Source organism: Nyctereutes procyonoides, unplaced genomic scaffold (genome assembly GCF_905146905.1).
Source record: "Nyctereutes procyonoides isolate TBG_1078 unplaced genomic scaffold, NYPRO_anot_genome, whole genome shotgun sequence".
Lineage (NCBI taxonomy): Eukaryota > Metazoa > Chordata > Mammalia > Carnivora > Canidae > Nyctereutes > Nyctereutes procyonoides.
Window position 1 is genome coordinate 761172 of NW_026575040.1, and position 27609 is coordinate 788780.

Sequence of the window (27609 nt, forward strand, 5' to 3'; positions counted from 1 at the left end):
TTGTCTAATGGTGATTTTTCTACTTATCATTCCCTCTATTATTCAGTGAATTTTTTATTTCAATTACTGTACTTTTTAGGATTTTTTTTAAAGCAGGCATTTGACTTTTTTTTAGACTCAAACTGCAAAACTCTTATTTATGGACAGCAGCTGAAATCTCACTTGAGTTTTTTTGTCTTTAGCGGCATCTGTCCCACACATGTTTGGTACTAGGATCATTCGGACATTTATAAGTAATTAGGGTATCTCACTTTCTGGCTCTCTTCTTTCTGAACTTCTTCCTCATATACTAGCCATTTATTTATTTATTTTTGGTCCTGAATTGTCCTCTAGTTCTTCGGGCCCGAAAGACTGTGGATTTTCTATGGTAATACTAGTTATTGCATGTCATACCAGCAATGCCCTGCCCTCAGGCTAAAAAGGCATAAACTAGGAAACGCACACAATGCCATTCTCTTCTTCTTTTTTTTTTTTTCCATTCTCTTCTTCTATGTTTCTATTCCAAGCAGAATGGTCTCTAGTACCTTTAGGAATTTGTTTTTTCATACTTTATCCGGAGTTTATATTTGTTATTTCAAGAGGGTCAATCTGACAGGAGCCTATTCAATCATACCCAAAGCAGAACAGGATCATCTGTATAACTGATTCTTTCACGTTTATGAAGACTTGCTCTATGGCACAGTCAATTCTTGTAAATTTCCCTTGTGTTCTTCCTATAAAGAATGTATATTTCTAATATTGCATATAAGGTTCTAGGTGTTAAACTGAATTTGTTAATAGTTTTATTCAAAATTTTTACATATTTAATAATTCCATTTGCTTTACCTACCATTTGAAGGCAGTGTGATAAAATTTCTGCTATGATGCTGGATATGTTAATTTCTTCACTCAAGCAATCAATTAATGATTTTAGGTTAGAGTCCTAGTGATGCTGATGATACTATTTCATATGACTCCAGTGGAAGGGCAATTAAAGTTATAATTTGACCCTTTTTTTTTTCTAAATCAATTCTGAATGTAACTTTGAGGGTAAAGTTCTACAACAATTAAAACATCACTTAAATGTTCTTGCCAAACTTAAATTAGCAGCATGTCAAGTAACAGAGTGGAAAGAATACTAGGCTGGGATTTTGGAAACCTGAATTTGAATCGCATTTCTCTATTAATAGGCTGTGAAATTTTTGGTGAGTACTCCGTCCCACACATCTTCCATCCTTTTCCTCTTTTGAGGTTCACTGCCCTCATTTATAAAACAAGAGGACTGAACTAGACCAGATACTAGGAAGGCCTTGTCTCTGGTTCTGATATTCTCTGCATCAATAAGATATATGGCCTATTAGACACAAATAGACTTGACATTATTGATTCTAAAAGGGCAAGTTGTTCTCGACAGCCGGAGTTAGGTGCCACGTAGTAAAAGGAGGTAACAAGATGCAATTGGCATCAGGGAGAGTACTGTTACCTGTGGAGGGCTGAAGGATTTCTAATCCCCTATAATTAACTATGGTGTCCATGTTCTGGCTCCTTAGTACAAAGAAAACAATGTAGTTAATGGCCAATTCCAGGCCTTTGTTGCTATAATGAAAATCAAACAGGCACCTGCATGGCTTTGCACATGACTCAGTAAAAAACAATCCCCTTGCTGTATGACTGCACTTGTATTTTCTTTGTTTATATACAGAGCTTTCTTGTCACCTTCTGAAGTGCCTCTTTGAACCAATAGTCTCATATCAATTATTTAAGGTTTGTACATCACTTTTCAATTAACAAACTCGTGGCTAAGAAAATATATACATACGATATATCAGCATATTCTTTAAATATTCCATGAAGAACAGGTTACTATGAATTAAAAATAAGGATGCTAATAAAATATTTAATGCTTTTTAAAAATGCAATGAAACATCAAGAAATTATGTCTTTTAATTAAATGTCTTTCCAGTGAATCCTACACAGGTGTCAATATTAAACATGTACAGAATTAACTCACAAAAATGTTGCTTTGTCTCATTTGTCAACTCAATAAAGTGGGGATGCATCTATTCAGGTTACAGGAAGGGAAGCTCTGGCTGAGGCTCAGGAGACTAGGATCCAGGTCCTGGTTCCATTACTAGGTACTTGTGTGATCTCTGCCACATTTCAATTTGCTCATCTCTAATGTGGACTGTTTACAATTTCCAATAGGAGAAGTCTATTAAGATATTTTCCCAGTGTTCAGTAGTACTTTAACTGGTCTTTTTTATGATAAAAACATGTAACATAAATTTACCATCTAACAATTTTTAAGTATACATTGCAATCTAATTAACTATAAGCACAATGTTGTAAAACAGATGTTCAGAACTTTTTCATCTCACATGACTGCAACTCAACACTCACTAAATAGTAACTTCCCATTTCCCTTCATCCCAGCTCCTGGCAACCACCATTCTACTTTCTTTTTTATGAGTTTGACTACCTCAGATTCAGATATCTCAAATAAGTGAGATCACGTAGTATTTGACCTTGTGTGACTTGTTTATTTTGCTTATTAGCATACTGCCCTCAGGTTCATACATGTTGTAGCATAAGGCAGGACCATCTTTTTTATGGCTGAATAGTATTCCTCGAATATATACACATTTGCTTTATCCACTCATCTGTCAATGGACATTTAAGTTATTTCCACCCCTTGACTGTTATGAATAATGCTGTAGTGAACATGAGAATGCAAAGGCAGGCCCATTTAATTTTATTGTGCTTTGCAGATACTGCATTTTTTACAAACTAAAGGTTTATGGCAACCCTGGATTGAGCAAGTCTATTGGAGCTATTTTTCCAACAGCATTTGGTCTGTACTTCACCCATCTGCCATTCCCCCAACTCTCTCTCTCCTTGGGTCTCCCTATTTCTTGAGGCACAATATTGAAGTTAGGCCAATTAATAACCTTACCCAGGCCTCTAAGTGCTCACTCAAGTGACAAGAAGATTTGCATGTCTCTCACTTTAAATCAAAAGCTAGAAAGGACTGGACTCAGGGGGGAAGGCATGTCAAAAGCTGAGATAGGCCAAAAAGCTAAGCCTCCTGCACCAAACAGTTAGCTAAGTTGTACACACACAGGAAAAGTTCTTGGAGGAAATTTTTTTCTTGAAGGAAATTAAAAGTGCTACTCCAGTGAACACACTAATGATAAGAAAGTGAAACAGCCTTATGGCTGATATAGAGAAAGTTTCAGTTGTCTAGATTAAAAACAAAAATCAAACCAGCCTCAATATTTCTTTAAGCCAAAACCTAATTCAGAGCAAGGTCCTAACTCCCTTCAATTCTATGAGAGCTGAGAAGTGAGAAAGGTATAGAAGAAAAGTTAGCAGAGGTTGAATAAGGAGATTTAAGGAGAAAAGCCATCACTACCTAAAAGTGTAGAGTGAAGCAGCAAGTGTTGATATAGAAGCTACAGCAAGTTATTCAGAGAATCTAGTTAAAATAATAAATAAAGGTGGCTACATGAAACAGTAGGTTTTCTCAATGTAAATGAAACTGCTTTATATTGGAAGAAGATGCCATCTAGGACTTTTCATAGCTAGAGAGGAGAAATCCATGAATGGTTTCAAAGCTTCAAAGGGCAGCAGACTCTCTTGTTAGGAGCTCATGCAGCTGGTTACCGTAAGTTGAATCCAATGCTTATTCACCATTCTGAAAATCCTAGGGCTCTTAAGAATTATGCTAAATCTACTGTACCTCTGCTCTATAAATGGAACAACAAAGCCTAGATGACAGCATATTTATTTCTGAACCTGGTTTACTGAATATTTTAAGTCTATTGTGAATACCTGCTTGCTTAGAAAAAAAGATTTCTTTTTTTTAAATTTTATTTTTTCATGAGAGACACACAGAGAGACAGAGACACAAGTAGAGGGAAAAGCAGGCTCCATGCAGAGTGCCTGATGTGGGACTTGATCTAGGACCCTGGGATCACGACCTGAGTGGAAGACAGATGCTCAACCATTGAGCTACCCAGGTGCTCCGAGAAAAAAAGATTTCTTTCAAAATATTATTGCTTACTGACAATGCATTTGGTCACCCAAGATTTCTGATGGAGATGTACAATGAAATAAATGTTGTTTTCATGCCTACTAACAAAATATCCATCTCACTGATCAAGGAGTCACTGTGAATTTCAAGTCCTATTACTCAAGAAATACATTTCTAAGACTGTAGTTGCCACAGGTGGTGATTCTTCTGATGGATCTGGACAAAGTAAATTGAAAACCTTCTGGAAAAAAAAAAAAAAGAAAACCTTCTGGAAAGGATTCACCATTCTAGATGCCATTAAGAATATTTGTGATTCATGGGAAGAAGTCAAAATATCAACATTAGCAGGAATCTGGAAGAAGTTAAGTTCCAATCTTCATGAGGACTTTGAAGAGTTCCAGATGAGGAAGTAACTACAGCTGTGATGGAAACAGCAAGAGAATTAGAATTAGAAGTGGAGCCTGATGCTGGGACTGAAATGCTGCAATCTCATGACAAACTTTAATGGATGAGTTGTCAGTTCTTAAAGATGAGCAAAGAAAGTGGTTTCTTGAGATGGACTCTGATGAAGATGCTATAAAGATTGTTGAAATGACAAAAAAAGGATTAAGAATATTATGTAAAGGTAATTGATAAAGCAGTGGCAAGATTTGAGAGGGTGGACTCCAATACTGACAGAAGTTGCACTGTGGGTAAAATGCTATCAAATTGTATCACATGTAACAGAAAAATCATTTGTGAAAGGAAGAGTCAATAAACGTGGCAAGCTTCATTGTTGTCTTATTTTAAGAAATTGTCAAATAAACTTTATCAGGGAAGTGAAAGAGCTCTACTCTGGAAAGTATGAAACATGATGAAAGAAACTGAAGATGACACAAATGGAAAGGTGTTCATGGATTGGGAGAATAAATACTGTTAAGATGTCCATGTTACTCAAAGCACTCTACAGACATCGTGTAATTCCTATCAAAATACCAACAGCATTTTCCACAGAACTAGAACAAATAATCCTAAAATATGTATGGAATCACAAAAATCCACAAATAGCCAAAGAAATCTTTAAAAAGAACAAAACTGGAGGTAGCACAATCCCAGATTTCAAGATATACTATCACACTATAGTAATCAGAACAGTATGGAATTGGCACAAAAATAGATACACAGATCAATGGAATGGAATTGAGAGCCCAGAAATAAACCTACAACTAAATGGTCAATTCAATTTCAACAGAAGAAGCAAGAATATGCAATGGGAAAAAGAAAGACTCTCCAACAAATGGTGTTGGGAAAACTGGACAGCTACATGCAAAAGAATAAAACTGGATGACTTTCTTCTACCATACTAAAAAATAAACTCAAAATGGATTAAAGACCTAAATATGAGACCTGAAACCATAAAAATCCTAGAGGACGACACAGGCAGTAACCTATGTGACATCAGCCAGAGCAACGTTTTTCTAGATATGTTCCTGAGGCAAAAGAAGCAAAAAATTTAAAAGTTTCTGCACAGAAAAGGAAACACTCAACAAAACTGAATGGGAGAAGATATTTGCAAAGGAAATATCTGACAAAGGGTTGGTATCCGAAATATATAAAGAATTTATACAACTTAACACTCCAAAAACAAATAATCCAATTAAAAAATGAGAAGACAACAGACATTTCTCCAAAGAAGACATCCAGATGGCCAACAGTTTACACATGAAAAGATTCTCCACATCACTAATCATCAGGGAAATGCAAATCAAAACCACAATGAGATATTACCTTACACCTGTCAGAATACTAAAATAAAGAACAAGAAACAATAAGCATTGGTGAGGATTAGATAAAAAGGAACCCTACTGCTTTGTCGGTGGGAATGCTAACTGGTGCAGCCACTGTGGAAAACAGTACAAAGGTTCCTCAAAAAATTAAGAAAAGAATCATCTTATTATCCTCTGCTGGGTATTCACCCAAAGAATATGAAAACACTAATAAGAGATACATGCACCCCTATGTTTACTGCAGCAGTATTTGCACAGTAACCAAACTGAGGAAGCGGTCCGAGTGTTCAATGACGGACAGGTGAATGAATAAAGATGTGGTATATCTTATTCTTAGATTTGTTGACTTGTTTGTGAACTAACATGTGATCTACACTGGCGAACATTCCATGTGTGCTTGAGAAAAATGTGTATTTTGCTGCTGTTGAGTGGAATAGTTTTTTACATACGTGTAAGGTCCATTGGGTCTGCAGTGATGTTTAAGGGCATCTGTTTCCTTAATTAGTTTTCTTTCTGGATGTTTTTCCATTATTCAAATTTGGGTATTGAAATCCCCTACTTTTATTGCGTTGCTGTCTTCTTCTCTCTTCAAATCTTTCAATGTTTGCTTTTAGTACTTGGGTGTCCTGATGGGTGTCTATGTACTTGCAAATTGTTTTACCTTCCTGGAAAACTGAAAATTGTCCTTTGTCTCTTTAAGACTATTTAGTCTTATAGAAGCATAGCCACTCTGCTCTCTTTTGGTTATCATTTGCATGGATTATCTTTTTCAATTCTTTCACCTTCATCTTACATGGCCCTTAAACCTAAAGTGAGTCTCTTGAGTCTATTTGAGTAGACAGTATATAGTTGGATCTTGATCCATTCAGCCTCTGTATGTCTTTTTATTGGGGAGTTTAACCCACTTACATTTATAGTAATTATTGGTAGAGAAGGGCTTACTATTTCCATTTTGTTAATTATTTTCTGTCTTGTAGTTCCTGGTCCCTCATTCTATTCCTGATGTCTTCCTTTGTGCTGATTGTTTTGTAGTAACATGCTTTGATTCCATTCTCATTTTCTTCTGTGTATCTTCTATAGATATTTTCTTTATGGTTACCAGTAGGCTTACATATAACATAGTTATAATAATCCATTTTAAGCTAATAACTTCAAATGCAAACAAATATACTATCCTTTTACCTCTCCTCCTAACATTCTGTTCACCAAATACACTTGTTTAATGCATGGAGCCCAATGCATGGCTTGAACTCACAACCCTGAGATCAAGATCTGACTTGAGATCAAGAGCTGGATGCTTAACTGGCTGAGCTACCTAGGTGCCCCACAAAACACATATTTTTATATTAGATACTCATGAATATATTTTTACAGTTACAATTATTTCTACATTTTTATATAGAAATATACACATTTTATTAGAAAATTTCTATACTATAATTCTGTCAGAATTAAAATGATTTACAGCTGTTACAGTATGACAACATACTGTATTAGTCTATATATTTGCCAGCAAGCTTTACACAGCTGACCTTTGAATAACATGATGAATAGGGATGCCAACCCTATGTACAGTCGAAAATCCAAATACAACTTTTGATTCCCCAAAACGTAACCACTAAGAGCCTTCTGTTGAGTGGAAGGCTTACCAATAACATAAACAGTTGATTAACACATATTTTGTATGTCATATGTATTATATACTATATTCCTACAATGAAGTAAACTAGAGAGAAGAATATGTTATTAAGAAAATTTTAAGGGAAAGAAAATACATTTACAGTATGTATGTTTATTTAAAAAATCCAAAAAAATAAAAAATAAAAAAATAAAAAAAAATAAAAAATCCACATATAAGTGTACCCATGCAGTTCAAACCCATGTTGTTCAAGGATCAATTGTACTTTAATATGCTTTTGTAATGCTGTTTAGCATCTTTTTGTTTCTACCTGAAGGACTCATTTTAGAATTTCTTCTTTTTAAAAACTTTTTTTTAAAAGATTTTTTTTTAAAGATTTATTTTATTCATGAGAGACACAGAGAGAAAGAGGCAGAGACACAGGTAGAGGGAGGAGAAGCAGGCTCCATGCAGGGAGCCCGACATGGGACCTGATCCCAGGACTCCAGGATCACACCCTGGGCTGAGGGCAGGCATTAAACTGCTGAGCCACCCAGGTGTCCCAAGATTTTGTTTTTTAAGTAACCTCTACACCCAATGTGGGGCTCAAACTCAAGGCAAGGATCAAGAGTTGCCATGCTCGATGGATTGAGTCAGCCAGGTACTCCTCACTTCAGAATTTCTTGAAAGGCAGGTCTAGTGGTGATGCATTCCCTTAGGTTTTGTTTATCTGGTTAAGTTTTTACTTCTTCATTCTTGAAGGATAATCTTATTGGATGTAGTTTTCTTGGTTGGCATATTTTTCTTTTAGCATTCTGAGTATATCTTTCTACTTCTTTTGGCCTGTAGGGTTTCTGGTGAGAAATCATTAATTTTATGAGGGTTCCCTTGTATATGACAAGTCACTTTCCTCTTGCTGCTTTCAAAATTCTTTGCCTCTGACTTTTGAAAAGTTTATAATGTTTCGGTGTGGATTTCTTTGTGTTCATTATAGTTGGGAGTCTGTGGGGCTTTTTGAATCTGGATATCCATTTCCTTCCCCAGACTGGGAAATTTTTAGCTATTATTTCTTTAAATAAACTTTCCTCCCCATTCTACTTTTTTCTTTTGAGAGTACCTGTGTATATTGGTCTAACTGATGGTACTGCATACATCCTTTAGGCTTTTTTCATTTCTTTTCCTTTTTGTTCCTTTGACTGCATAATTTCAGATGACTTGTCTTTGAGTTCACACATTCTTTCTTCTATTTGATCAAGCCTGCTCTTGAACTCCCCTACCTAACTTTTCAGTTCAATTATTGTATTCTTCAGCTCTAAAACTTGTTTTTAAAAAATATTTTCTCTTTATTTTCATTTTTTATGCCTCATTTTCTTGAGCTCATTGAACATCTTTATAATTAGTTTGAATTCTTTGCAGTTAATTCATATACTTGTTTCTTTAAGATTGGTTTCCAGAGCTTTATCTCGTTCCTTTGTACGGGCCATGTTTCCCTGTTTCTTTGTGAGTCATATCTTTGTGTTAGGATCTGCACATTTGAAAAAAAAAAAAAAGCACCTCTTCTAGACTTTACATTCTGGCTTTGTAAGAAGGAAGACACCAATATCTTGGCTAGGAAATTTGGAGGCTTCTGAAACCTTTCTGTGGGTGATGTGTACCTTTCTCTAGACCTGTGTGTACAATCTCTCAATTAGAGAGTTTTGTTGGTTTTTTTTTTAGTTTCTTTTTCAGGACATCATAATCTCTTGCTCCCTCTGGTGTCTGTCTGCAACACTGTAAGTTCTCTGGTTCTACAGCAGCAAGCTGCCCTGCTCTCTCTGTTATCAGGGGCTACTAGGCACCCAAAGTATGCCTGTTCCCTGTCAAAGCTCTGAGTAAGGTGAAACAGGTACCCCCCCCTTGGGCAGCCCTCCAAAAATCTAGAAGGCCAGACTCATGTTACTCCTCTCTTCTTCCTAAAGAAGAACCCATGAACTGGGGTATTGTCTGGCAGGACTGAGTTATGCTGGCTTGGGGAAGGGGGTGAACACAACTAAAATGAAACAGTTCTTCTTACTCAATTCAATGTGGCTATTCTTGGCTTTGAGATCGCCTGGGGTACTTTAAAATCTTAACTGTCTTCCGGAACTCTCATAATGGTATTTTGGTATATATACTGTTAAGGTGGTATCTCTGTGGGGGAATGAGGGCTGGGACTTCCTGTTCTGCCATTTTGCTCTTTTCACTGGTCTTTTTATTTCCTTCCAATGTGCATATCTGTTCTTCTCAAGGAGGCATTTCAAAGCTTGAGACCCACTGTTCCATTCACTGGAAGGAGTTAGGCTCAGAAAAGATGCTTAACCATGCTTCTAGAATGACAGAAGTAATCTGCTTTAACATATTTAGAAACTTTCATGCTTCTTGGAAGATAACACATCTATGTGAGACTTCATTCTGGATCATGACTGTCTAAATGTATTGTTCTTACAAGGTTCCAAATAAATTCCCCAAGAGCTCATCCCAAAAATCCTACTTTGAATCTCTACTACAAATTATACTTTATAGTGTCACCTGTGCTAATTTATCTTTGGTAAAAATCATAACTCAGAATTTAGAATTTCTACCCTTCCTCAAAGCATACTAAAATCTTCCCAAAACCTCTCTAATGCTCCCAGTTAGAATTAATTCATTACATATTTAAGGAGAACCTCTTATGTGCCAGGTTCTTAGTGCTTAGGCTCTGTAGCTCTCAGGACACGACAGAATTTCTCATGGCTTTTCTCTAGTATTTGTGTGTGCAAATTCTTCCTTAACTGGGCTTCTAGAGTAAAGGAACTGTGTCCAATTACCTCTGTGATCCTGGCATCTATACAGTGCGTTGCACATGTAGAGTGCTAAAACAAAGTCTACGCAGCTAGACCAAAAAAAAAAAAAAAAAATCTACACAATTTCAGTTTGCTAAAGAACCAAAAAGGTTTAAGTGCCTCATTATTAGGTGTCTTACAAATCCCATCAGATCTCAATTCATTAGCTTCTTTTATGCTTCCTTCTTATCCTTCTGGAAAATATGTTAATGACTAACTTCTATCATTGCTTATAGGGTATGCAAATTAGTGGTCCATATTTTGGTTACATGGATATCAAACCACTTACCAAAAAAAAAAAAAAAAAAAAGAATTCAAGTGATTTCAAGAGACAAAAATCACCATCCTTAGCCATCTCTACCCTCTGTCTCCCCAAATTAGGAAACAATTCTCTTTCTCAAGTGTCACAAACTCAGTCACAGGAGTATTAGAATTGACAGCTACAGAATAAGAAGTCTAAAGGAACTCTATAAACCAGGAAGTGCATGTATAAGGAAAGAAGGAATAAAGTGTGCTTGGCAAACAAATGTCCTAGGATTATGGTTTAGAATGGAGCAAAAATAAACACAGAACGTGCTAAAATTCTGAGTGTCAAGAAACCACGAGGTCACAAGCAAGAGAATATTACTTAAAGGAAACTCAGGCTTTCAAAGGAGAGGGAGAGGATCAAGCTACTTACAAGCTCCTGGCACATGTAGGCACTTAGTAAATGACAGCTACTATGAGGACCTAAGGCCTAGCTCAAATCCCCTCCTTTGTGATGTCCCAGGCTATAAAACGCCTTCCTCTGTGCTCCCTCTGTAGTCTGTTACAGGCTGCCATCACACTGTTTACTACGTGCAATCTGCATATCTGTTCCCACTCCTAAAACAGGATTTCCCAGATGGTGGGGATTATATCCCATGCTTCTCTGGAAGTGGACATAGTAAGCACTTAATTATTAAGTGAGAGAATAATTAGGTACCTCATGTGATATCTCTTAATAAGAATAGGTTTTGAATAGAAAAGACTGAAGAGCTAGGACAGAAGATCCTGTCTGTAAATCTTCTTACTCATCCCTTCACATTTCAAAGGCCATCTTTTTTGTTACCTGTCCTGTTCAAAGTGTATTAATATTTCTTCTTCCATTACCAATATAGAATAAATTTCACAGAATAAACTCATCCAGATGATGCATGGAACATGTTTTTTTTTTTAATTTCACTTCTTATTTTAAAATAATTTTAAAGTAGGAGATATGTTTCAAATAGTGGAGTTCTTTTTGCCCAGCACCCCCTACTGTTAACAAATTACAAAACCATACTATAATTATTGAAAGCAGGAAATTAACATTGAGTTGGTAAAATTAACTATTTTATAGACTTTATTTGAATTTCCCAGTTTTCTCACTAATGTCCTTTTCCTGGTATAGGATCCCACATTTCATTTACTTGTCAGAATGTCCTCCAATCTTGACACTTCTCCACTCTTCCTTTGTCTTTCACAACACTGACACTTTTGAAAAGTAGCAGTTACTGTGTAGAATGTCTCTCAATTTGGGTTTGAGAGACCTAGGCTTGACTCTTAGCTCTGTGACTTTCTATTTATATAGTCTTGGGCAAGCCACTATCTCTGGGACTCAAGTTTCCTTGTTGGTAAAATCCTGACTTTATGTTTAAAAAAATTAGATGAGGCAATATATATTAAAATGTCTGGAATATGTGACCATACAACAAAGGCTAAGGCTTTTCTCCTTGTTCCTGCCCTTCAGCTGTTTTGAGTAGAATTGTGTGCTAAAATGTCTTACCCATATTTTAATGCCTTCTTTTACGATAAAACAAAAAAATAATTTGGCCCTAAAGTGCTGACTCAGTGTCATCATGGTAAATAGCCACTGCTGTACTGTGTCAACAGTTCCAGGTCTGTGCCTCTGTTCTCTCTCACTGTCGACCCCTCCCAACATCAGTATGCCAGCCTGGAAGGGCCTCCTCATTCCCTTTCTGATTCTCAGCTTGAGACATGGGGGGATCCATTTTTCTGTCATATATTCATCAATGATGTACTAAATCTACCAAGTACCAGGCACTGTGTTACGATCCTGGAGAGGGTGATCATTTACCTCCTGTTCTTGTTGATTTTATGGCTAATGGGGAAATGGTCAGGTAAATAGTCAATTCAATGTGATCAATTCTATGAAAGAGGTAAGGCCTAGGAGCACATAAAAAATTCCTAACCTGGACTTGAGGAGAGTCAGGTTGGGAAGGTTTCATGACAAAGGTGCCATGTTTCAGGTAGGGTCTGTAGAATGTACAGAAATTAGCCAGATGGAGGAGGAAAGACAGCAAAAGGCACGTAGTTTAGAAAGAGGTATTAGAACTGTGTGTGGAGTAAAAGTAAATAGGTTCTGAAAAATAAATCTCCTGTGTTGTAAACTTGCAGCTTGAGAGAGTTTTTGTGCCAATACCTCAGGGGCTCAGAAACTTCACCAGGAAACTTCTGGCCTCAGGGTTGTGTTCTGGAGGCTGCGGTTGACAGACCTAAACCTTTAGATATTACACTGAGCTGAACTCTTCCAACATCTGTGAACTGAAGCAAAATTTAAGGCTACAATTGGCTGCTTGTTTCCATTTCAAAAGTATAACAGGTTTGCCCCTTTTTGACAGAGGAATTTCTTGCTTCAAAAAAATATATATCAAGGGCCACCAAAAAACCCTTTATAAACTGACCCTTTTAACTGAGTTGGCAAGAGAGGTTTTGAGGCTTTCCTAAGCTTTCTTCTGTTCTACAGCATTCATTCCTGTGGACTCAGAGGTTTGGCGTGGAGTCCAGCTGACTCCAAAGCCCTGGTAGTTGGCAAGTGTTACAAGTATGTTATCTGTTAAATATTGGAACTTAGGAGACTCTAATATGAGATTTTCAAATTAAGAGGTCTCTTTGTCAGTCTCTAGTTCACTCTCCTCATCATCTTCACTTTATTTACATCTGGAGGGTAAATAACTTTATTTACATCTGGAGGGTAAATAAGCTGAATTCTTTTAGTTTTCCCCACAGGCAATATTTCCCAAACCGTAACTGCTTCTAACTCAAAGCAGTAATATTGCATACCGTCAACTGGTGTATCAGGAGGTCCATTAAGAAGGTAATCTTGTTACTAAACAGAACATCGGTGCAATTTTCTGAGCAGTTATTGCAGGTGAGGTTGTAAACATTGATTGCATTGCAGAGACACCTAATAGAAGGAGAGAAACACCATTTGTAAAACTTGAACAACTCTTCTCTAAACAATTTAAAATACATAAAATTTTTTTTATATTTTATGGCACTTTTATATTTTATGGCATTTTTATATTTTATGGCAACAGGCACAGGATAGAAGTCACTCTGAAAAAACAAGCCAATTATTAGGTACAAGGCCCACCAGCTAGATATAAAAGCTTACACTTTTTTTTATCCAAAGCCCAGTGATTATTAGTATCTAATACTTGCCTCTGACTAATTTCTTAGTTACACAGAAGATAATGGAAATGTATTTAATTAATAGTCTATCTGATAATGTCTATTTAAAAATTTTTCTTTTTTAACTTAAATTTTACTTAGTTAATATATAGTGCAGTATTGGTTTCTGGAGAATTCAGTGATTCAATACTGAAGTATAACACCGAGTACTCATCACAACAAATGCCCTTTTATTTTTTTAAGATTTATTTGAGAGAGACATTGTGTATGCACGTGTGTGGGACAGGGGAGGTGCATAGAGAGAAGTGGAGAGAGAATTTCTAGCAGACTCTCTGCTAAGGGAAGAGACTGGCATGGGCTCAATCCCATGACCTCAAGATCATGACCCAAGCTGAAATCAAGAGTCAGATGCTCAACCGACTGAGCGACCCAAGTTCCCCACAACAAGTGTCCTCCTTAACACCTACCACCCATCTAGCTCATTCCCCATCCACTTCCCTCTACAAACCTTCATTTTGTTCTCTATGATTAGGAGTCTCTTACAGTTCGTTTCCCTCTTTCTTTCCCACCCCTTCCCATATGAGTGAGATCATATGGCATTTGTCTTTCTCTGACTTATTTCACTTAGCATAATATACTCTAGCTCCATCATGTTGTTGTAAATGGAAAGATTTCATTTTGATGGCTGTGTAATATTCCACTGTGTGTGTATACATATACATATATACATACCATATCTTCTTTATCCATTCATCAGTTGATAATGTCTTTTTTAAGATTTTATTTATTTATTTATTTATTTGAGAGAGAGAGAGAGAGAGAGAGAACAAGAGCAGGGAAGGGGAGAAGCAGAAGGAGAAGGATCAGGCTCCTCACTAAGCCTGATGAGGGGCTCAATCCCAGGACCCTGAGAGCATGACCTGAGCTGAGCCAAAGGTAGACACAACCAACTGGGACATCCAAAATAATTTAAGATTAGATATCTATCACCCAGGAACTCCAAGGCCTAGAACTTTGAATAATACCCTCCTCCCCGCCCCGCAAAGAGTCTGTCAAAGCTCCTCTTCCCAGATCTCCTGGTCCAAGATAAAGACAGATGAAGGAAGAAGGGAGAACACCTGAGGAGAAACTAGAGGCTTTCTCTGTGAGATAAGAACTGCAGAGTTCTGAGTGAGCACCCTACCTGCTTGGAGGCTGTGTAGATATGGATTCAGAGTGTCTCAGCAGAGGAAAACCCTGAGAGTACAACAGTCTAAGGTCAAAATGATCAAAGAAATGTTCTTTTTGAGGGATAAAACAAATTTATGTGCCATTGTTCAAAGAAACCTTTGAAGCCATAAACCCAGTGGGCACTCTTCTGGATACTTGGAACACTAGTTAAAGCCTAAATTGCCTGAACAATCAATGTGGATTCTGGCCTAACTCTCCTGCTTAGGTCCTGTGTAGAAATGTTTTGATGTAGTCCATCAGGACCAATCCTGGAGGACAGTGCTCCTACAGGACCTGAAGCATCAATATCATCTGGGAGCTTCTTTGAAATGCAAATTTCCAGGCCCCACCCCAGACATATTAACTAGAAACTGGGGGTAGAGACCAGCAATATGCGTTTTAACATTCTCCAGGTGATTCAGATGCATCTTCAAGTCAGAGCACCACTGCTCTAGAGTAGGGGCTCTAATTTTGAGCATTGGAATCACCTATAGATTTTAAAAAACATACTTGCCTGCTGGATGAACAGGTTTCTCCGCTGGAAATGCCAGCTGGATGAACTCTAGACATCTGCATGTTTCAAAAGCTCTAGGGGGCAACTCTGATGCGCAAAGTTAAGAACCACAGGTTGAAGGACCACCACGTGAGTATTCACTCACCCAACAAATACCTAAGCGTCTATGATTTTCCAGGCACTGCTAGGTGGACGAAACAGCCAAGCTCTCTGTCCCCATGTGGGAGAGCCCCTGTTGTGCTTGTAATCATGTTTGTCTGACAGAGTTGGACCTTGCTTCATATAACCGTTAGGTTACTAAACCCTGGGCTTAAGAGTATATTGGTTAAGAGCAGAGACATCAGAGTAAGATACATCTAGGTTAAAATCCCAGTTCTGCCATTTGAGATTTTAGAAAGTCACTAAATTAACATCTTAGCATCCATTTTCTCACCTATAAAACCAGGATAACGATACCTAGACTTCACATAGGTATCATGAAGATTAAATGAGTTAATAGTTGTCAAGTACTTGGGAAAGTGCCTGGCACATGGTTAAAAAGAAGTGATAGGCTTCATTCGGTTTATTAATCTTATTATTCTTTTTATGAATAAGGCACCAACAAGATGTTAATAAGTTGAATCAAATTAAGGCATGCTGTAAGAGCTATTATTTCCAGGATCATGAAGTACCTTGTTTACTGAATGTTTTCATGGTACACTGCCATCAATAATGAAAGGATTCTAGGCTGCAGAGCACCAGGAGAAGGCTCAACTCTGTCAGCTTCACTCAATACCTGAGGACTGTATGGAAAAACTTCGGCCCATATGAAATCCATTGTTTGGAAGCTCTCATTAGCAAGTACTTCACAAATGCAAATCAGCACCATTTATCAGATAATACAGATTTTCCGAAATACTGCTTTTCTTTTTAAAAAGTAACTTGTATTTATGATTATAAAAATAATTTTTATTTACTTTAGTTAAAAAAATAGATTTTATACCCAATATGGGGCTTGAACTCATGACTCTGAGATCAAGAGTCACATGCTCTACCGACTGAGCTAGACAGGTGTCCCCTATAAAAATGATTTTTAAAACAATTGAAATAAATTTGAGAAAGACAAGGACAAAGAAATAGTAAAAAACTATCAAGAAATAATTTGGTATTTGTACTTCAGGTCTTTTTCCCTCTCTATTCTTGTAAATGTACATTTATTTGACAAATACATAATGAATATTTCTCCATGACATTTAATATTCTGTAATAATGGTTTTCAGTTTTTTTAAAAAAGCAACGGAATGCTTTCTCACTCAGAAGGTTAAAAGCTTATATAAAATCTTGGGGTACCTGGCTGGCTCAGTCAGAGAAGCAGAAGACCTCAGGGTAGCGAATTTGAGCCCCATATTAAGTGTAGAGATTACTTCAATAAAAAACCTTACAAAATTTTACTCAGATACTTAAACCACAGAACTGATAAAGTCAGAGCTCCTCTGACTGAAGCAGAAGTGGGGAACCCAAAGCTGACTCTGTTGCCTCACCTCAAAAAGCCCTGAAGGGTTCTTCAGAGACCTGAGGGTGTGTTCCCATCAAGTGCAGTAAAAACTTGATGGGAATATAATTTTGATATAATTTTTTATATAATTTTGATATAATTAAGTTACCTTGGTGACTTTCTGACTAGGAATGACAACCATGGTACAACATGCACAAAAAGGGTATTAGGTGAGAAGCACCGCCCTCTTCCTTATGTCCCTCAGCCACTCAATCTCCGCCGATCTTAGAAATCACCGTGGTCGCTAGCTTACGTATCCTTCCAGACATAATCTACGCATTCTGAAGAGGTTTTTTTCCCCTATACAAATATTATCCTACAAGATTTGGAGGTTGAACGGAGTCGAGGCCATCTTCCTGTGGCTCTTGGATGTGGTTGCTATTAAGCAAGACTTGGAAATATGAGGCATTCCTGCAGCAGCATTCCAGGTTCCATTTTCCAGCTTCTGGGTGTCAAGAACCAGTGGGCTTGTGCTACTCTATTTGATTTCCTAATCTCTGATCTCTATCCATTCTGTGGTTTCTGGGTGTGAGAGACAGTTATGCATGGCATTAAGTTATTTCCTTCCCAAAGTATGTTGACCTCAGAGGAAGCAGTGCCCCCAGTGGATATGGTTCGTATTGTTTTGGAGTCAACCCAGTGGTCTACAATCACTTCCAACAATTTTGTTAAGCATCTCATATCTTATTTTAAATCCCCTTTCTGATGAAAATACTTATACTGAGAAATACTGCACAATTTTAAAAGGATGAATGGGGTTATACAATGGATATAACATTTGTTTCCCAATCAATCCCTCACTATTTTTGTGTTAACCTTCAATGTTATAAATAATTCTGTTTTAATAGATCTTTTAGTTGCAAACTACAGGAAGAAAGTTCTGGTTGACTTAAACAGGAAGGATATTAATTGATAGGCTACTGAATATATTGTAGGATTTAGAAAACACAGGCCAACCAATTTATCTTTCTGTTAATTATTCTTGTCCCCTAAAAGTTTTTTATTGGAGGTTTTCAGTTTTTTCTTAATGAGTTAGAAGGGTTCTCTCATAAATATAGTAAAAGATTAATAATGTTGTTAGTATTTTTTCCAGTTTATCTGCTGTCTTTCCTTTTGTTCATGTTATTTTGACAGAATTTTTTTATGTATTGAAATGAAACAATTCTATGTAGCCTAACAATTTTTTTCTTTGTGGTTTTATTTTTCCTTCCCATCCTTTGATTGTTTAAAAAGTTCTTCTTCACTATGAGATATGGTAACTATACATTCGTATCCAGCCCTTTGTATTTATTTTTTCTTGGATTATCACTGTAAGTAATTTTATGGTTTTATAATTCACTATAAATCCATCTAGAATTGATTCTGGCATGTGGTGGGAGCCAGAGCCTAAATTTCCCAGCCCCCTTTAAAGGTCACCTTTTCTCTACTGGTTTGAACTTTATCACAACTATAAATATATTATATATTCCCTGGTTTCCTACTGTAATTGATAATTTTGTTAAACATTGTGCCATATTACACGGTTTTGTGTATTGTAGTTTTATAGTAGGATTAATAAATATAATTGTAGATCCTCGAAGACGAAAAAATGAGGATACTGCATTTAGAGTGACATGTGAAACCTTATAGTTTTATAATTGTATCCTACTTTTCCCTTTTGTTTTGATCTATAATTTTTACAACTTTGATTTTTAATTTCTATTTTTCTGTTTTGTCCAATAAACACAACTTGTCTACAATCATTTGTGGAACATCAATAAATATACTTATAAAAAACACAAGGCATAAGATTTTGTCCTAATGCTCTCTTTACTTTAAAGAAAATGCATTTACTGGTAAAGCATGGAATGTGCATCTATATAATCTTTTGCTCACAAAACCCCCAAAGAAACTGCTACAAGAAACTACTTTCTGATGAGAAAAAAAGTGGGGGGGGGCAGAAATCTCAGGGTCAGGAAAAACTTGTCCTCTATTTGAAAAGCACCTGTCTTAGAAAGATCACTTCTTTGAACACAGCCTGGGTGGTCTGCTCAAGCAGCTTTCCCTGTAATTTAAGACTCAAATGACTAGAAGCACTTTTTAACATCAAACAGAAAGCCCCAGATTTTAAAAGTATCTTCTGAGAAGACATTAAAATCTTACTGTCCATTTTGTCAAAAGTACGCTGTGGCTGGGCTGAGATAAGGGCCCAAATGATCACGACTACACATATGCATCTTGTTTAAGTAAGTCTTCTCACTGAAAATGAAACAATGAAAACTCAGACATTAGGATTAGTACCTACACACTATGAAACAGTTAAACAAGAAAAGCCCCAGGTGGTTGTAGCCTAAGAGGACTTGATAACTTAGGAAGTACATAGTTTATATTTTGTATCCTTATGCAGTTTGCAGTGGTTAAGACTTTTCAGAAAATACTGTTCACCAAAATCCACCATCTTAAACCCATATCAAGGTAGCAGAAATTTAAAAACTGCCATGGGCATTTTAAAACCAGAGCCCCAGTACATATTACAACATATCAAATTCCTTTGGTTTGCATTAAGCATGTAATAAATGATATGTAGTTATATTCTCAGGGAGGTGAATGACTCTAAGTTCCTGCAGAGCAAGATTCTATGCCAAGTAGGCATAGCAAGTACCAGAGTCCCATCCACAGAGCTGGAAAGAGAAGCCTGGGATTTTCATCACTCTTTCTGCCTTCATATAAGAAAGGGATTCACTTTACGTGGTAAGTGTGGAAATGTGACAGGTCCTCACAAAAACACAGAGGATGATTAGCAAATGATATAGAATTAGTTTTAGGAAAGAAGATTCTTGAGACCGAATTAGAACACACAGACCTGGGGCAATCAGTTCCTTAGGGAAAGGAGAAATTAATGCTAAAGTCAGAGCCTCCATATGTAATTTATCTAACATATTTGGTTTGCATTAAGCATTTAGTAAATGGTATATGGTTTATACAAATTGTCATTCTCAAATTATGCTTTGTCTTTATAAATCTCCAAACTAAAATAATTTTTAGAAATAATTTTATTTATTTCTGTATTTATTTGTTTATTTAGAGAGAATGAGCAAGGGAAGGAGCAGAGAGGGAGGAAAGAATCTCAGGCAGACTCTGTGCTGTGTGTGGCGCCAGACTGGGCCCTGATCTCATGACCCTACTTGAAACCATGACCTGAGCTGAAACCAAGAGTCAGATGCTTAACTGCCTGGGCCACCCAGGCTCCCCTAAAATAATATCTTTTATTAAAAATTATATAAAGAGTTATCTGAAACTAGGTAGGTCCAAGTGCAGTGAGAATTCTAATGCCTTACTGGTCCCACCAAGTGAATGGTTGCCTGCAGGATGAAGCCTGTGATCTAGGCCTGGCCTTGCAGGAGAGGCCCACCTGAGAGCTGCATGTGCCAATTCCTGAGGCTGAAAACAGAGACTCCTGTCTTACTGAGAACTCCTGTCATTGAGAACTCTATCCCATTACACAACTACTCTAAATTACTTCTGGGTAAGTTCCTTTAAAAAAAAAAAAGATTGATTGATTGATTGATTGATTGATTGGAGAGAGAGAGAGAGAAAGTACAAGTGGGTTAGAGGGAGAATCAGGCTCCCGCTACACAGGGAGTCCAACGTGGAGCTCAGTCCCAGGACCCTGGGATCATGATCTGAGCCGAAGGCACTTAACTGACTGAGCCACCTGGGCACCCCTCCTCTGGAGAAGGTCCTTGACTGGCTGTGCCTCTCTAGAACCATTACAGTATGCGCACTAGTTGGCAAACACAGAGCTACCTACTGAAGGTCTTTCTTGTTTCAATCAGAATATATAATAATACACAACTGTGGAATATATTAACACACTAATTATACTTTCTACTATTTTATTTTTTTTCCACTATTTTTTAAACAGTCATTGGATTGAGTAGAGGTAGGAACCATGCCACTTAGACAAAACATTTTATGAATGCATAATAAAACTTCAGATTCAAATTCAGGACTTAGGGATTTTTTTCTTTAGACTCTTTTATATAACAGCTCTCTAACTTTTCTTTGATACTGAGAATCTTGGCCCTCAAAGGCATCAAGGATGACAGAATTAAAATATCCATAATTACTCACTTTATGATACAACCCACAACAGTTTCTGAAAAGCAAAATTAATATTACCACCACTAATTCTAATTGCTAAAAACAGTTAAAACATATTTTGGCATCTGCTGTATGCATTCCTCAGCTCCGATCACATTGTATCAGCCACACTAGCAGATTATCAGCTACAATATAGTCATTTCCTCACACCCCTCTTCCTTTTTCTCTTTTCAGTAGTATTTATTGCTGCGCCCCTCCCTGCCTGATCCAGGGATGGGCATGAGGGACATGGCAAAAGTCAATTTCTACCCTGAAGGGAGTTTCTAGCCTCCTGGAGAAACCACAAGGCACAGAAGCTTCCTGCTGAGGGGCAGTCCCTCAGAGGGACACAGCTGGAGGTCAGGTCAGGGAAGGCTTCCTGAGGGTGGTGGCCGTGGGTCTGACCAGACCCCGGGGGCCCCGCAAGGTCACCAGCAGGACGGAGGCTGGTGGGAGGTCCTATGTGAAGCAGCGCCAGGTGGTCAACAAGAGCCATGAGGCGGTGCCCACCAGCTTCTTCCAGGCGCTGATCCTGGAGGCAGCAGGCAGGCAAGCTGAACTCTACTCCCTGGTGATGCCCAACGTACCTGTGGATTATTCAATTTTGACATTCTTGGAATCACAGGAAAGGTAAACTTGTGACAGAATTTGGAAAGTTCTTTTCTGCAGTGGACAATGGGACATTTGGATTAGCATGAACCGTGGATGAAGAGGAAAGCTGGTGCTGTGGAGACTAGTCTAAACCCACCCCGCCTTTCTTGTTCTTGCTCCATCTGTCTGATGCCAGAACACCTGGCGTGGGCAGGGCCAGTGAGGGAGCCAACATCCAAGAACAACAAATCTCAGCTCAACACTGATGGGAGGTTCTTCAAGGGATGCTAATAATGCTGCTTGACCAAATGATCTTCACTGTGGGGATATAAATGATATGCACCCTACACTTCAGTTTCCATTAAAACTCAATGTAATAATCACAAAGGATTATCGCCTCTCACATCACATTCTACAACATAACATTTTGATAATACCAAAATTAGTTTTTAAATTAAACTATTTTCCTAATTACAATGATGCCCAGAACAAGGAGTAAGAAATCTTCAACTAGATGTGTTATCTCGGGATCCCTGGGTGGCGCCGCGGTTAGGCGCCTGCCTTTGGCCCAGGGCGCGATCCTGGAGACCCGGGATCGAATCCCACGTCGGGCTCCCGGTGCATGGAGCCTGCTTCTCCCTCTGTCTGTGTCTCTGCCTCTCTCTCTCTCTGTGTGACTATCATAAATAAATAAATAAAATCTTTAAAAAAAATAAATGTATTATCTCAAGGGTTTCTTTTTTTTTAATTGGTCAATTTGGTACTAGAATTGGCAATTTAATTATTCCATAGGGACATATTCTATTTTTAGATGGGAAAATCATATACAGCTTAAGTACAAACCTATTTAAATTTCCTTCATTTCCTAAAATTAACCTCCCACTGAGAAGGTGTTATGTTTCAAAGATTAGAATAATACATTTAAAAATGTAGGGTGAGCATCAAATTAAAACATTAATTCTAAAGTCTAGTGTTAAACTCTATCTTGTCTAGTAACTAGACAGTTACCACTAGCAAGTCTTCAGATATGTTTGTAAGTAGGATCTGGTTATGTAATTTTAAATTCACAATTAAACATGCGGGCCCTGGAGAAGACCCCAGGTGGTTTGCAGTGTTAAACAGCAGATTAAAGTTGACAAAACTAATTTCTTTACTTTAATCTTATTAGTGCTACAACAGCTGTCAACTGTAACCATCTCTGTGCAGCCTTTTGAGACACAAACAAAATGCCTCAATATGTCAAATGGAGAAGAGTATTTATCAATCACTATGGCTAATTAGCTTGCAAAACAATTTTTTACTTTTATGTCTTAGGGAAAGTTATTTATTTTTAGTAAACCTTGATCTAAAAATAGATATTTGGACATATATTAAAAGAATCCTGTTTAGAAATAAGGAATTGTTTATTAGCAATGGGCTGTGTTCCAGATTTCACCCACACTGGCAAATACCTCTTATTAACGTTTACTGAGGGCTACGATGTAGAGGACACATGAGGTGGTGCATGGCCTCCAGCTTCATCATACCTGTATCAGTTACTCCATGTGTGCCACCTGATTTAAGTTCTGAAAAAGGTATTAAAGGTAACAATGAATTTTTTTTTCGACTTCACTGCTAGATCTTCCCTGAGCATTTTCTCTTATATATACAAATAGCTGTAAGTAGTTTTGGTTTATTTTTACTAATTTCTATTAGATCAGTTCCTCTGTCCCTCCTTTGATCCCTAGGTGGAAAAAGGACTCCACAAACATTTCTTGCACCTACACCAATAAATTGCTGCTCAAATCCTAAACTAAAAGTCCAAAATGAGTCAAACAAGCTCTCCCCCACCAGAAGTCAAAAACTAAACAAACAAGTAACAATAAAAATAAATGCTCTAGCAACTCACAGGAATAAGGTCAATACTCTTTCTATAAGATATCAATGAAATGGTACTTTATTTTATTAAAATAGTGAAAGTTAAATGTTCACATATCAGACACAATAAGGAATAGAAAAATAGATACCAGAAAGATTGTTCAGTCCTAGCTGCCAATCTGATAACTGATGATCGATCATTCAGTCTTTTTAAAGCCTCAGTCTCTCCATTTATATAAGTGATAAAATTGGTGAAGACATGCCAAAGACTCTGTTAAATAAGTCTAATATATTTATAAGGCAGTTTCACTACTCTTGTATTTCTGAAAATGCCGAGTGTTTTGCAGGGGTTCAGAGCACTCCTTTGTAAGGTTCTCTCTCTCACTCATCTTCTATCCATGAGAACAAACAAAGTGCCAAGTACCTGGCAGTAGAGGTGTGTTAAATGGCTGAATTCCTCTTTTGTCTGGTTAGAACAGTACAAGCAATAGGGCTTAAGTTAAGATAGCAACAGCAATAATAGATGAGTGAATAAGACTGACATCAACTTTTCTCCCCCAGGTGTGAAATAAATAAGGAATAAGTAACTTTTACTTTTCCCTGAATTGTCATTTGCCCAATTCACTCATACCTAAATGTCTCTGATACTGTTCCAATGATATTAGGACATCTGTGTTGGAATACCAAATGTTTACTGCTCCCTAAGCTCATCCTATTATTTCAGGCCTCCATGATCTTGCACATGCTGTGCTCTCTGCTAACTCAGGAGAGTTTGTTAACTTGGCAAACTCTGAATCTTTTCTTTTAAAAGCCAGTTCAGGAGGGTTCCCCTTTCTCCACATCCTCTCCAACATTTGTGGTTTCCTGCCTTGTTAATTTTCCCCATTCTCATTGGTGTGAGGTGGGATCTCACTGTGGTTTTGATTTGTTTTCCCTGATGGCAAGTGATGCGGAGCATTTCCTCATGTGCTTGTTGGCCATGTCTAGGTCTTCTTTGGAGAAATGTCTGTTCATGTCTTCTGCCCATTTCATGATTGGATTGTTTGTTTCTTTGCTGTTGAGTTTAATAAGTTCTTTATAGATCTTGGAAACTAGCCCTTTATCTAATGTGTCATTTGTAAATATCTTCTCCCATTCTGTAGGTTGTCTTTGAGTTTTGTTGACGGTATCCTTCGCTGTGCAAAAGCTTCTTATCTTGATGAAGTCCCAATAGTTCATTTTTGCTTTTGTTTCTCTGCACTGTTGGTAGGAATTGTGAACTGGTGCAGCCGCTCTGGAAAACTGTGTGGAGGTTCCTCAAAGAGTTAAAAATAGATGTGCCCTACGACCCAGCAATTGCACTGCTGGGGATTTAACCCAAAGATACAGATGCAGTGAAACACTGGGACACCTGCACCCCGACGTTTATAGCAGCAACGTCCACAATAGCCAAACTGTGGGAAGGAGCCTCGGTGTCCATCGAAAGATGATGGATAGAGAAGCTGTGGTCTATGTATACATGGAATATTCCTCAGCCATTAGAAACGACAAATACCCACCATTTGCTTCGACGTGGATGGACCTGGAGGGTATTATGCTGAGTGAAGTAAGTCAATCGGAGAAGGACAAACATTATATGTTCTCATTCATTTGGGGAATATAAAAAATAGTGAAAGGGAATAAAGGGGAAAGGAAAAAAAAATGAGTGGGAAATATCAGAAAGAGAGACAGAAAATGAAAGACTCCTAACTCTGGGAAACAAACTACAGGTGGTGGAAGAGGAGGTGGGAGGGGGTGGGGGTGACTGGGTGACAGCCACTGAGGTGGGCACTTGACGGGATGAGCACTGGGTGTTATTCTGTACATTGGCAAATTGAACACCAATAAAAAAATAAATTTATTTAAAAAAACATTAAAAAAATAAAAAAATAAAAGCCAGTTCAGATGTTATAACCTTCAGGTAAGACTCTGTGCCCTCCTCTGGCAGTTAATTACTCCATTTGTGCTCTTTCTGAACTTCGCATACTTCTATAGTTTTACTTGGCATATTGTACTAAATTACAGCCTTCCCTGTTTAGCTCACCCCCTAACAAGTGAGCCTCCCAAGGATATGGACGCTGTTTTACTTATTTCCACAATTCTACTGCCCAGCACATAGTTCACAATCAGGATTGTATTAATCCCCTAAGTGAAAGGTAGAAATGTGACATGACATATGTGTTTGTGAAAACAACTGGGAACACAGGTATCTAATGAGTGTTTAATTCTATTTAATAGGCCAAAGGATGTCACACACCTTGCAGTGGGGAGGACAAATGCCCCAAATGCCACTGGTGCCCCGTGTCAAAGCATGACAATTCACAAAGCCCCTTTATATATGTTAGCATTTCAGCTTCACAATGACCCTGTGAGAGAAATCTTTCCCTCATTTTCCAGATGAAAAATACTATAGCTAATAAGGTCTTGAGAGACAGGTCTCACACCAAATGCTGGCAAAGCTGGTATTTGAACCCTAATGCTCTGACACTAAATTCCAGTTGAGTTTAGTCCATTAGTGCATTATATTCCCTTTTCTCAAATTCAAAATACAGATATTTTTGGCTTGAGTTCCAAAAATCAACCGAGTGGGAAAGTGAATATGTTTAAAGAAGTAAATTTTAGCCTAACATACCTTATGTGTTATACTGTGGTATGTATTTGCAAAACATGATATATTCTCCATCCTATGCCGGTGTTTTTCAAGAATTCAAACCTCAGAAGGTGGCAAGAGAAGAGAGTTGCAAAGTTAGGAAAGTGCTACATAACTAATAATTATGAAAGTGCTGTTTTCAACAAAACTGCTGTGTTACACTGTCTAGAACATCAAAGGACTTGGCTACAACTCTCTATCGATTATTTACTACATTGACACTTTGCCCATAGAAATTCATTGTTGACTTCATGAAGGAAGTTAATAAGAAAATTGGATTCACTTAATAGAAATTAACTTTACAACCATCTTTGCTAGAATACATCAATTTGAAAAGGTGAGCGATTTGTATTTACCTTAACTCAAACGCCAATGTAGAGATTTATATGTATTTTGATTTTCAATAAGGCAATTAACCTGATCTTTGAATCCATAGCTAGACTTGGTGAAAATAATTCCCAGGAGAAGGTAGTATTGTAAAGAAAATGGCAAGCAAGTGAGAGCCGCAGAGAGGTTGTGAGTAATATCCCAGGAGTGATTTTTTTTTTTTATCACAGGAGTGATTTAATAATGATAGTCCAGTTAAAGATTTTCCTAAGGAGATAGATAACCAAAAAGATTTGACAAAATATTACTTGAGGGCTTTCTTCATAGAAAGTAAATGCCTTAATGTAGACTGGACTATGAAAAAAATTTCAAAACTACTAATTTTATTAGAAAATATGAATCCAGCATCTACACATGAAATCTTGGTCAAACAAGCAAGCCCAGAATGAAGTTTTGCATTTATTACTGGGTGAGAGAGGGAGAGGGGGAATAAGAGATGATGCAGCGCTCTGAAGCTTGCATCAGGTCCTTGAGTATGCCCTGCTCAGGGGGTAGATGTTGGATAAAATGGAGCTAGTGCTTGGTTTCCCCGAGAGAAACATAACTGCGATCACAAAAAAGGTTGCCCTGAAATGATATAAGCCAATGCTTTTATTCCTTCTGTTAAATACTATAAAATGACTTAACTAATAGAGGGCAACTTCTCTTTCACAAAAGCTGTATCTATTTCCCAGCAATTGAAACTGTGCCGTTAAAGGCACAGTATTCAGTTCTTATTAATATAATGAAGCTTTATCTTGTAGTGCAGGATTAACGCTCTGAGCTGTATCCTGCTGCCAGGATTTGGGTGGGGAGGGATTGCTGCTCTCGCAATCTTCTCACCTTCTAACGCTGTAGCCGCATCGTCTAAACAAGCAACTGGTTTCTAATTTCAGAAAATAAGTAGTAGAATGATTCAGTTTCTCATGAGCAAATCTATTTTTATTAAAAAGTTGGACCCATTATGATCAAGTCTGAGAGAACAGGGTCTAAAGAAATACACTTTTCAGTTGTTTGTAAATAGAAGACGATGTTCCTGGGATTCAAACTAGTCCTAATTATGAAGTTAATGATGAG

General features: G+C 37.4%; 1 protein-coding gene across 7 annotated transcripts in view; it reads right to left on the bottom strand.

Moving 5' to 3' along the window:
* SCAPER (S-phase cyclin A associated protein in the ER) overlaps window positions 1-27609 on the bottom strand; it is a 433964-nt gene that overhangs the window by 107748 nt on the left and 298607 nt on the right. For all 7 annotated transcript variants that reach the window (XM_055319784.1, XM_055319782.1, XM_055319779.1 and 4 more), the window contains one exon: window positions 13321-13444. In XM_055319784.1, the coding sequence (XP_055175759.1) occupies window positions 13321-13444 (124 nt within the window). The remainder of the gene's footprint in view (window positions 1-13320; window positions 13445-27609) is intronic.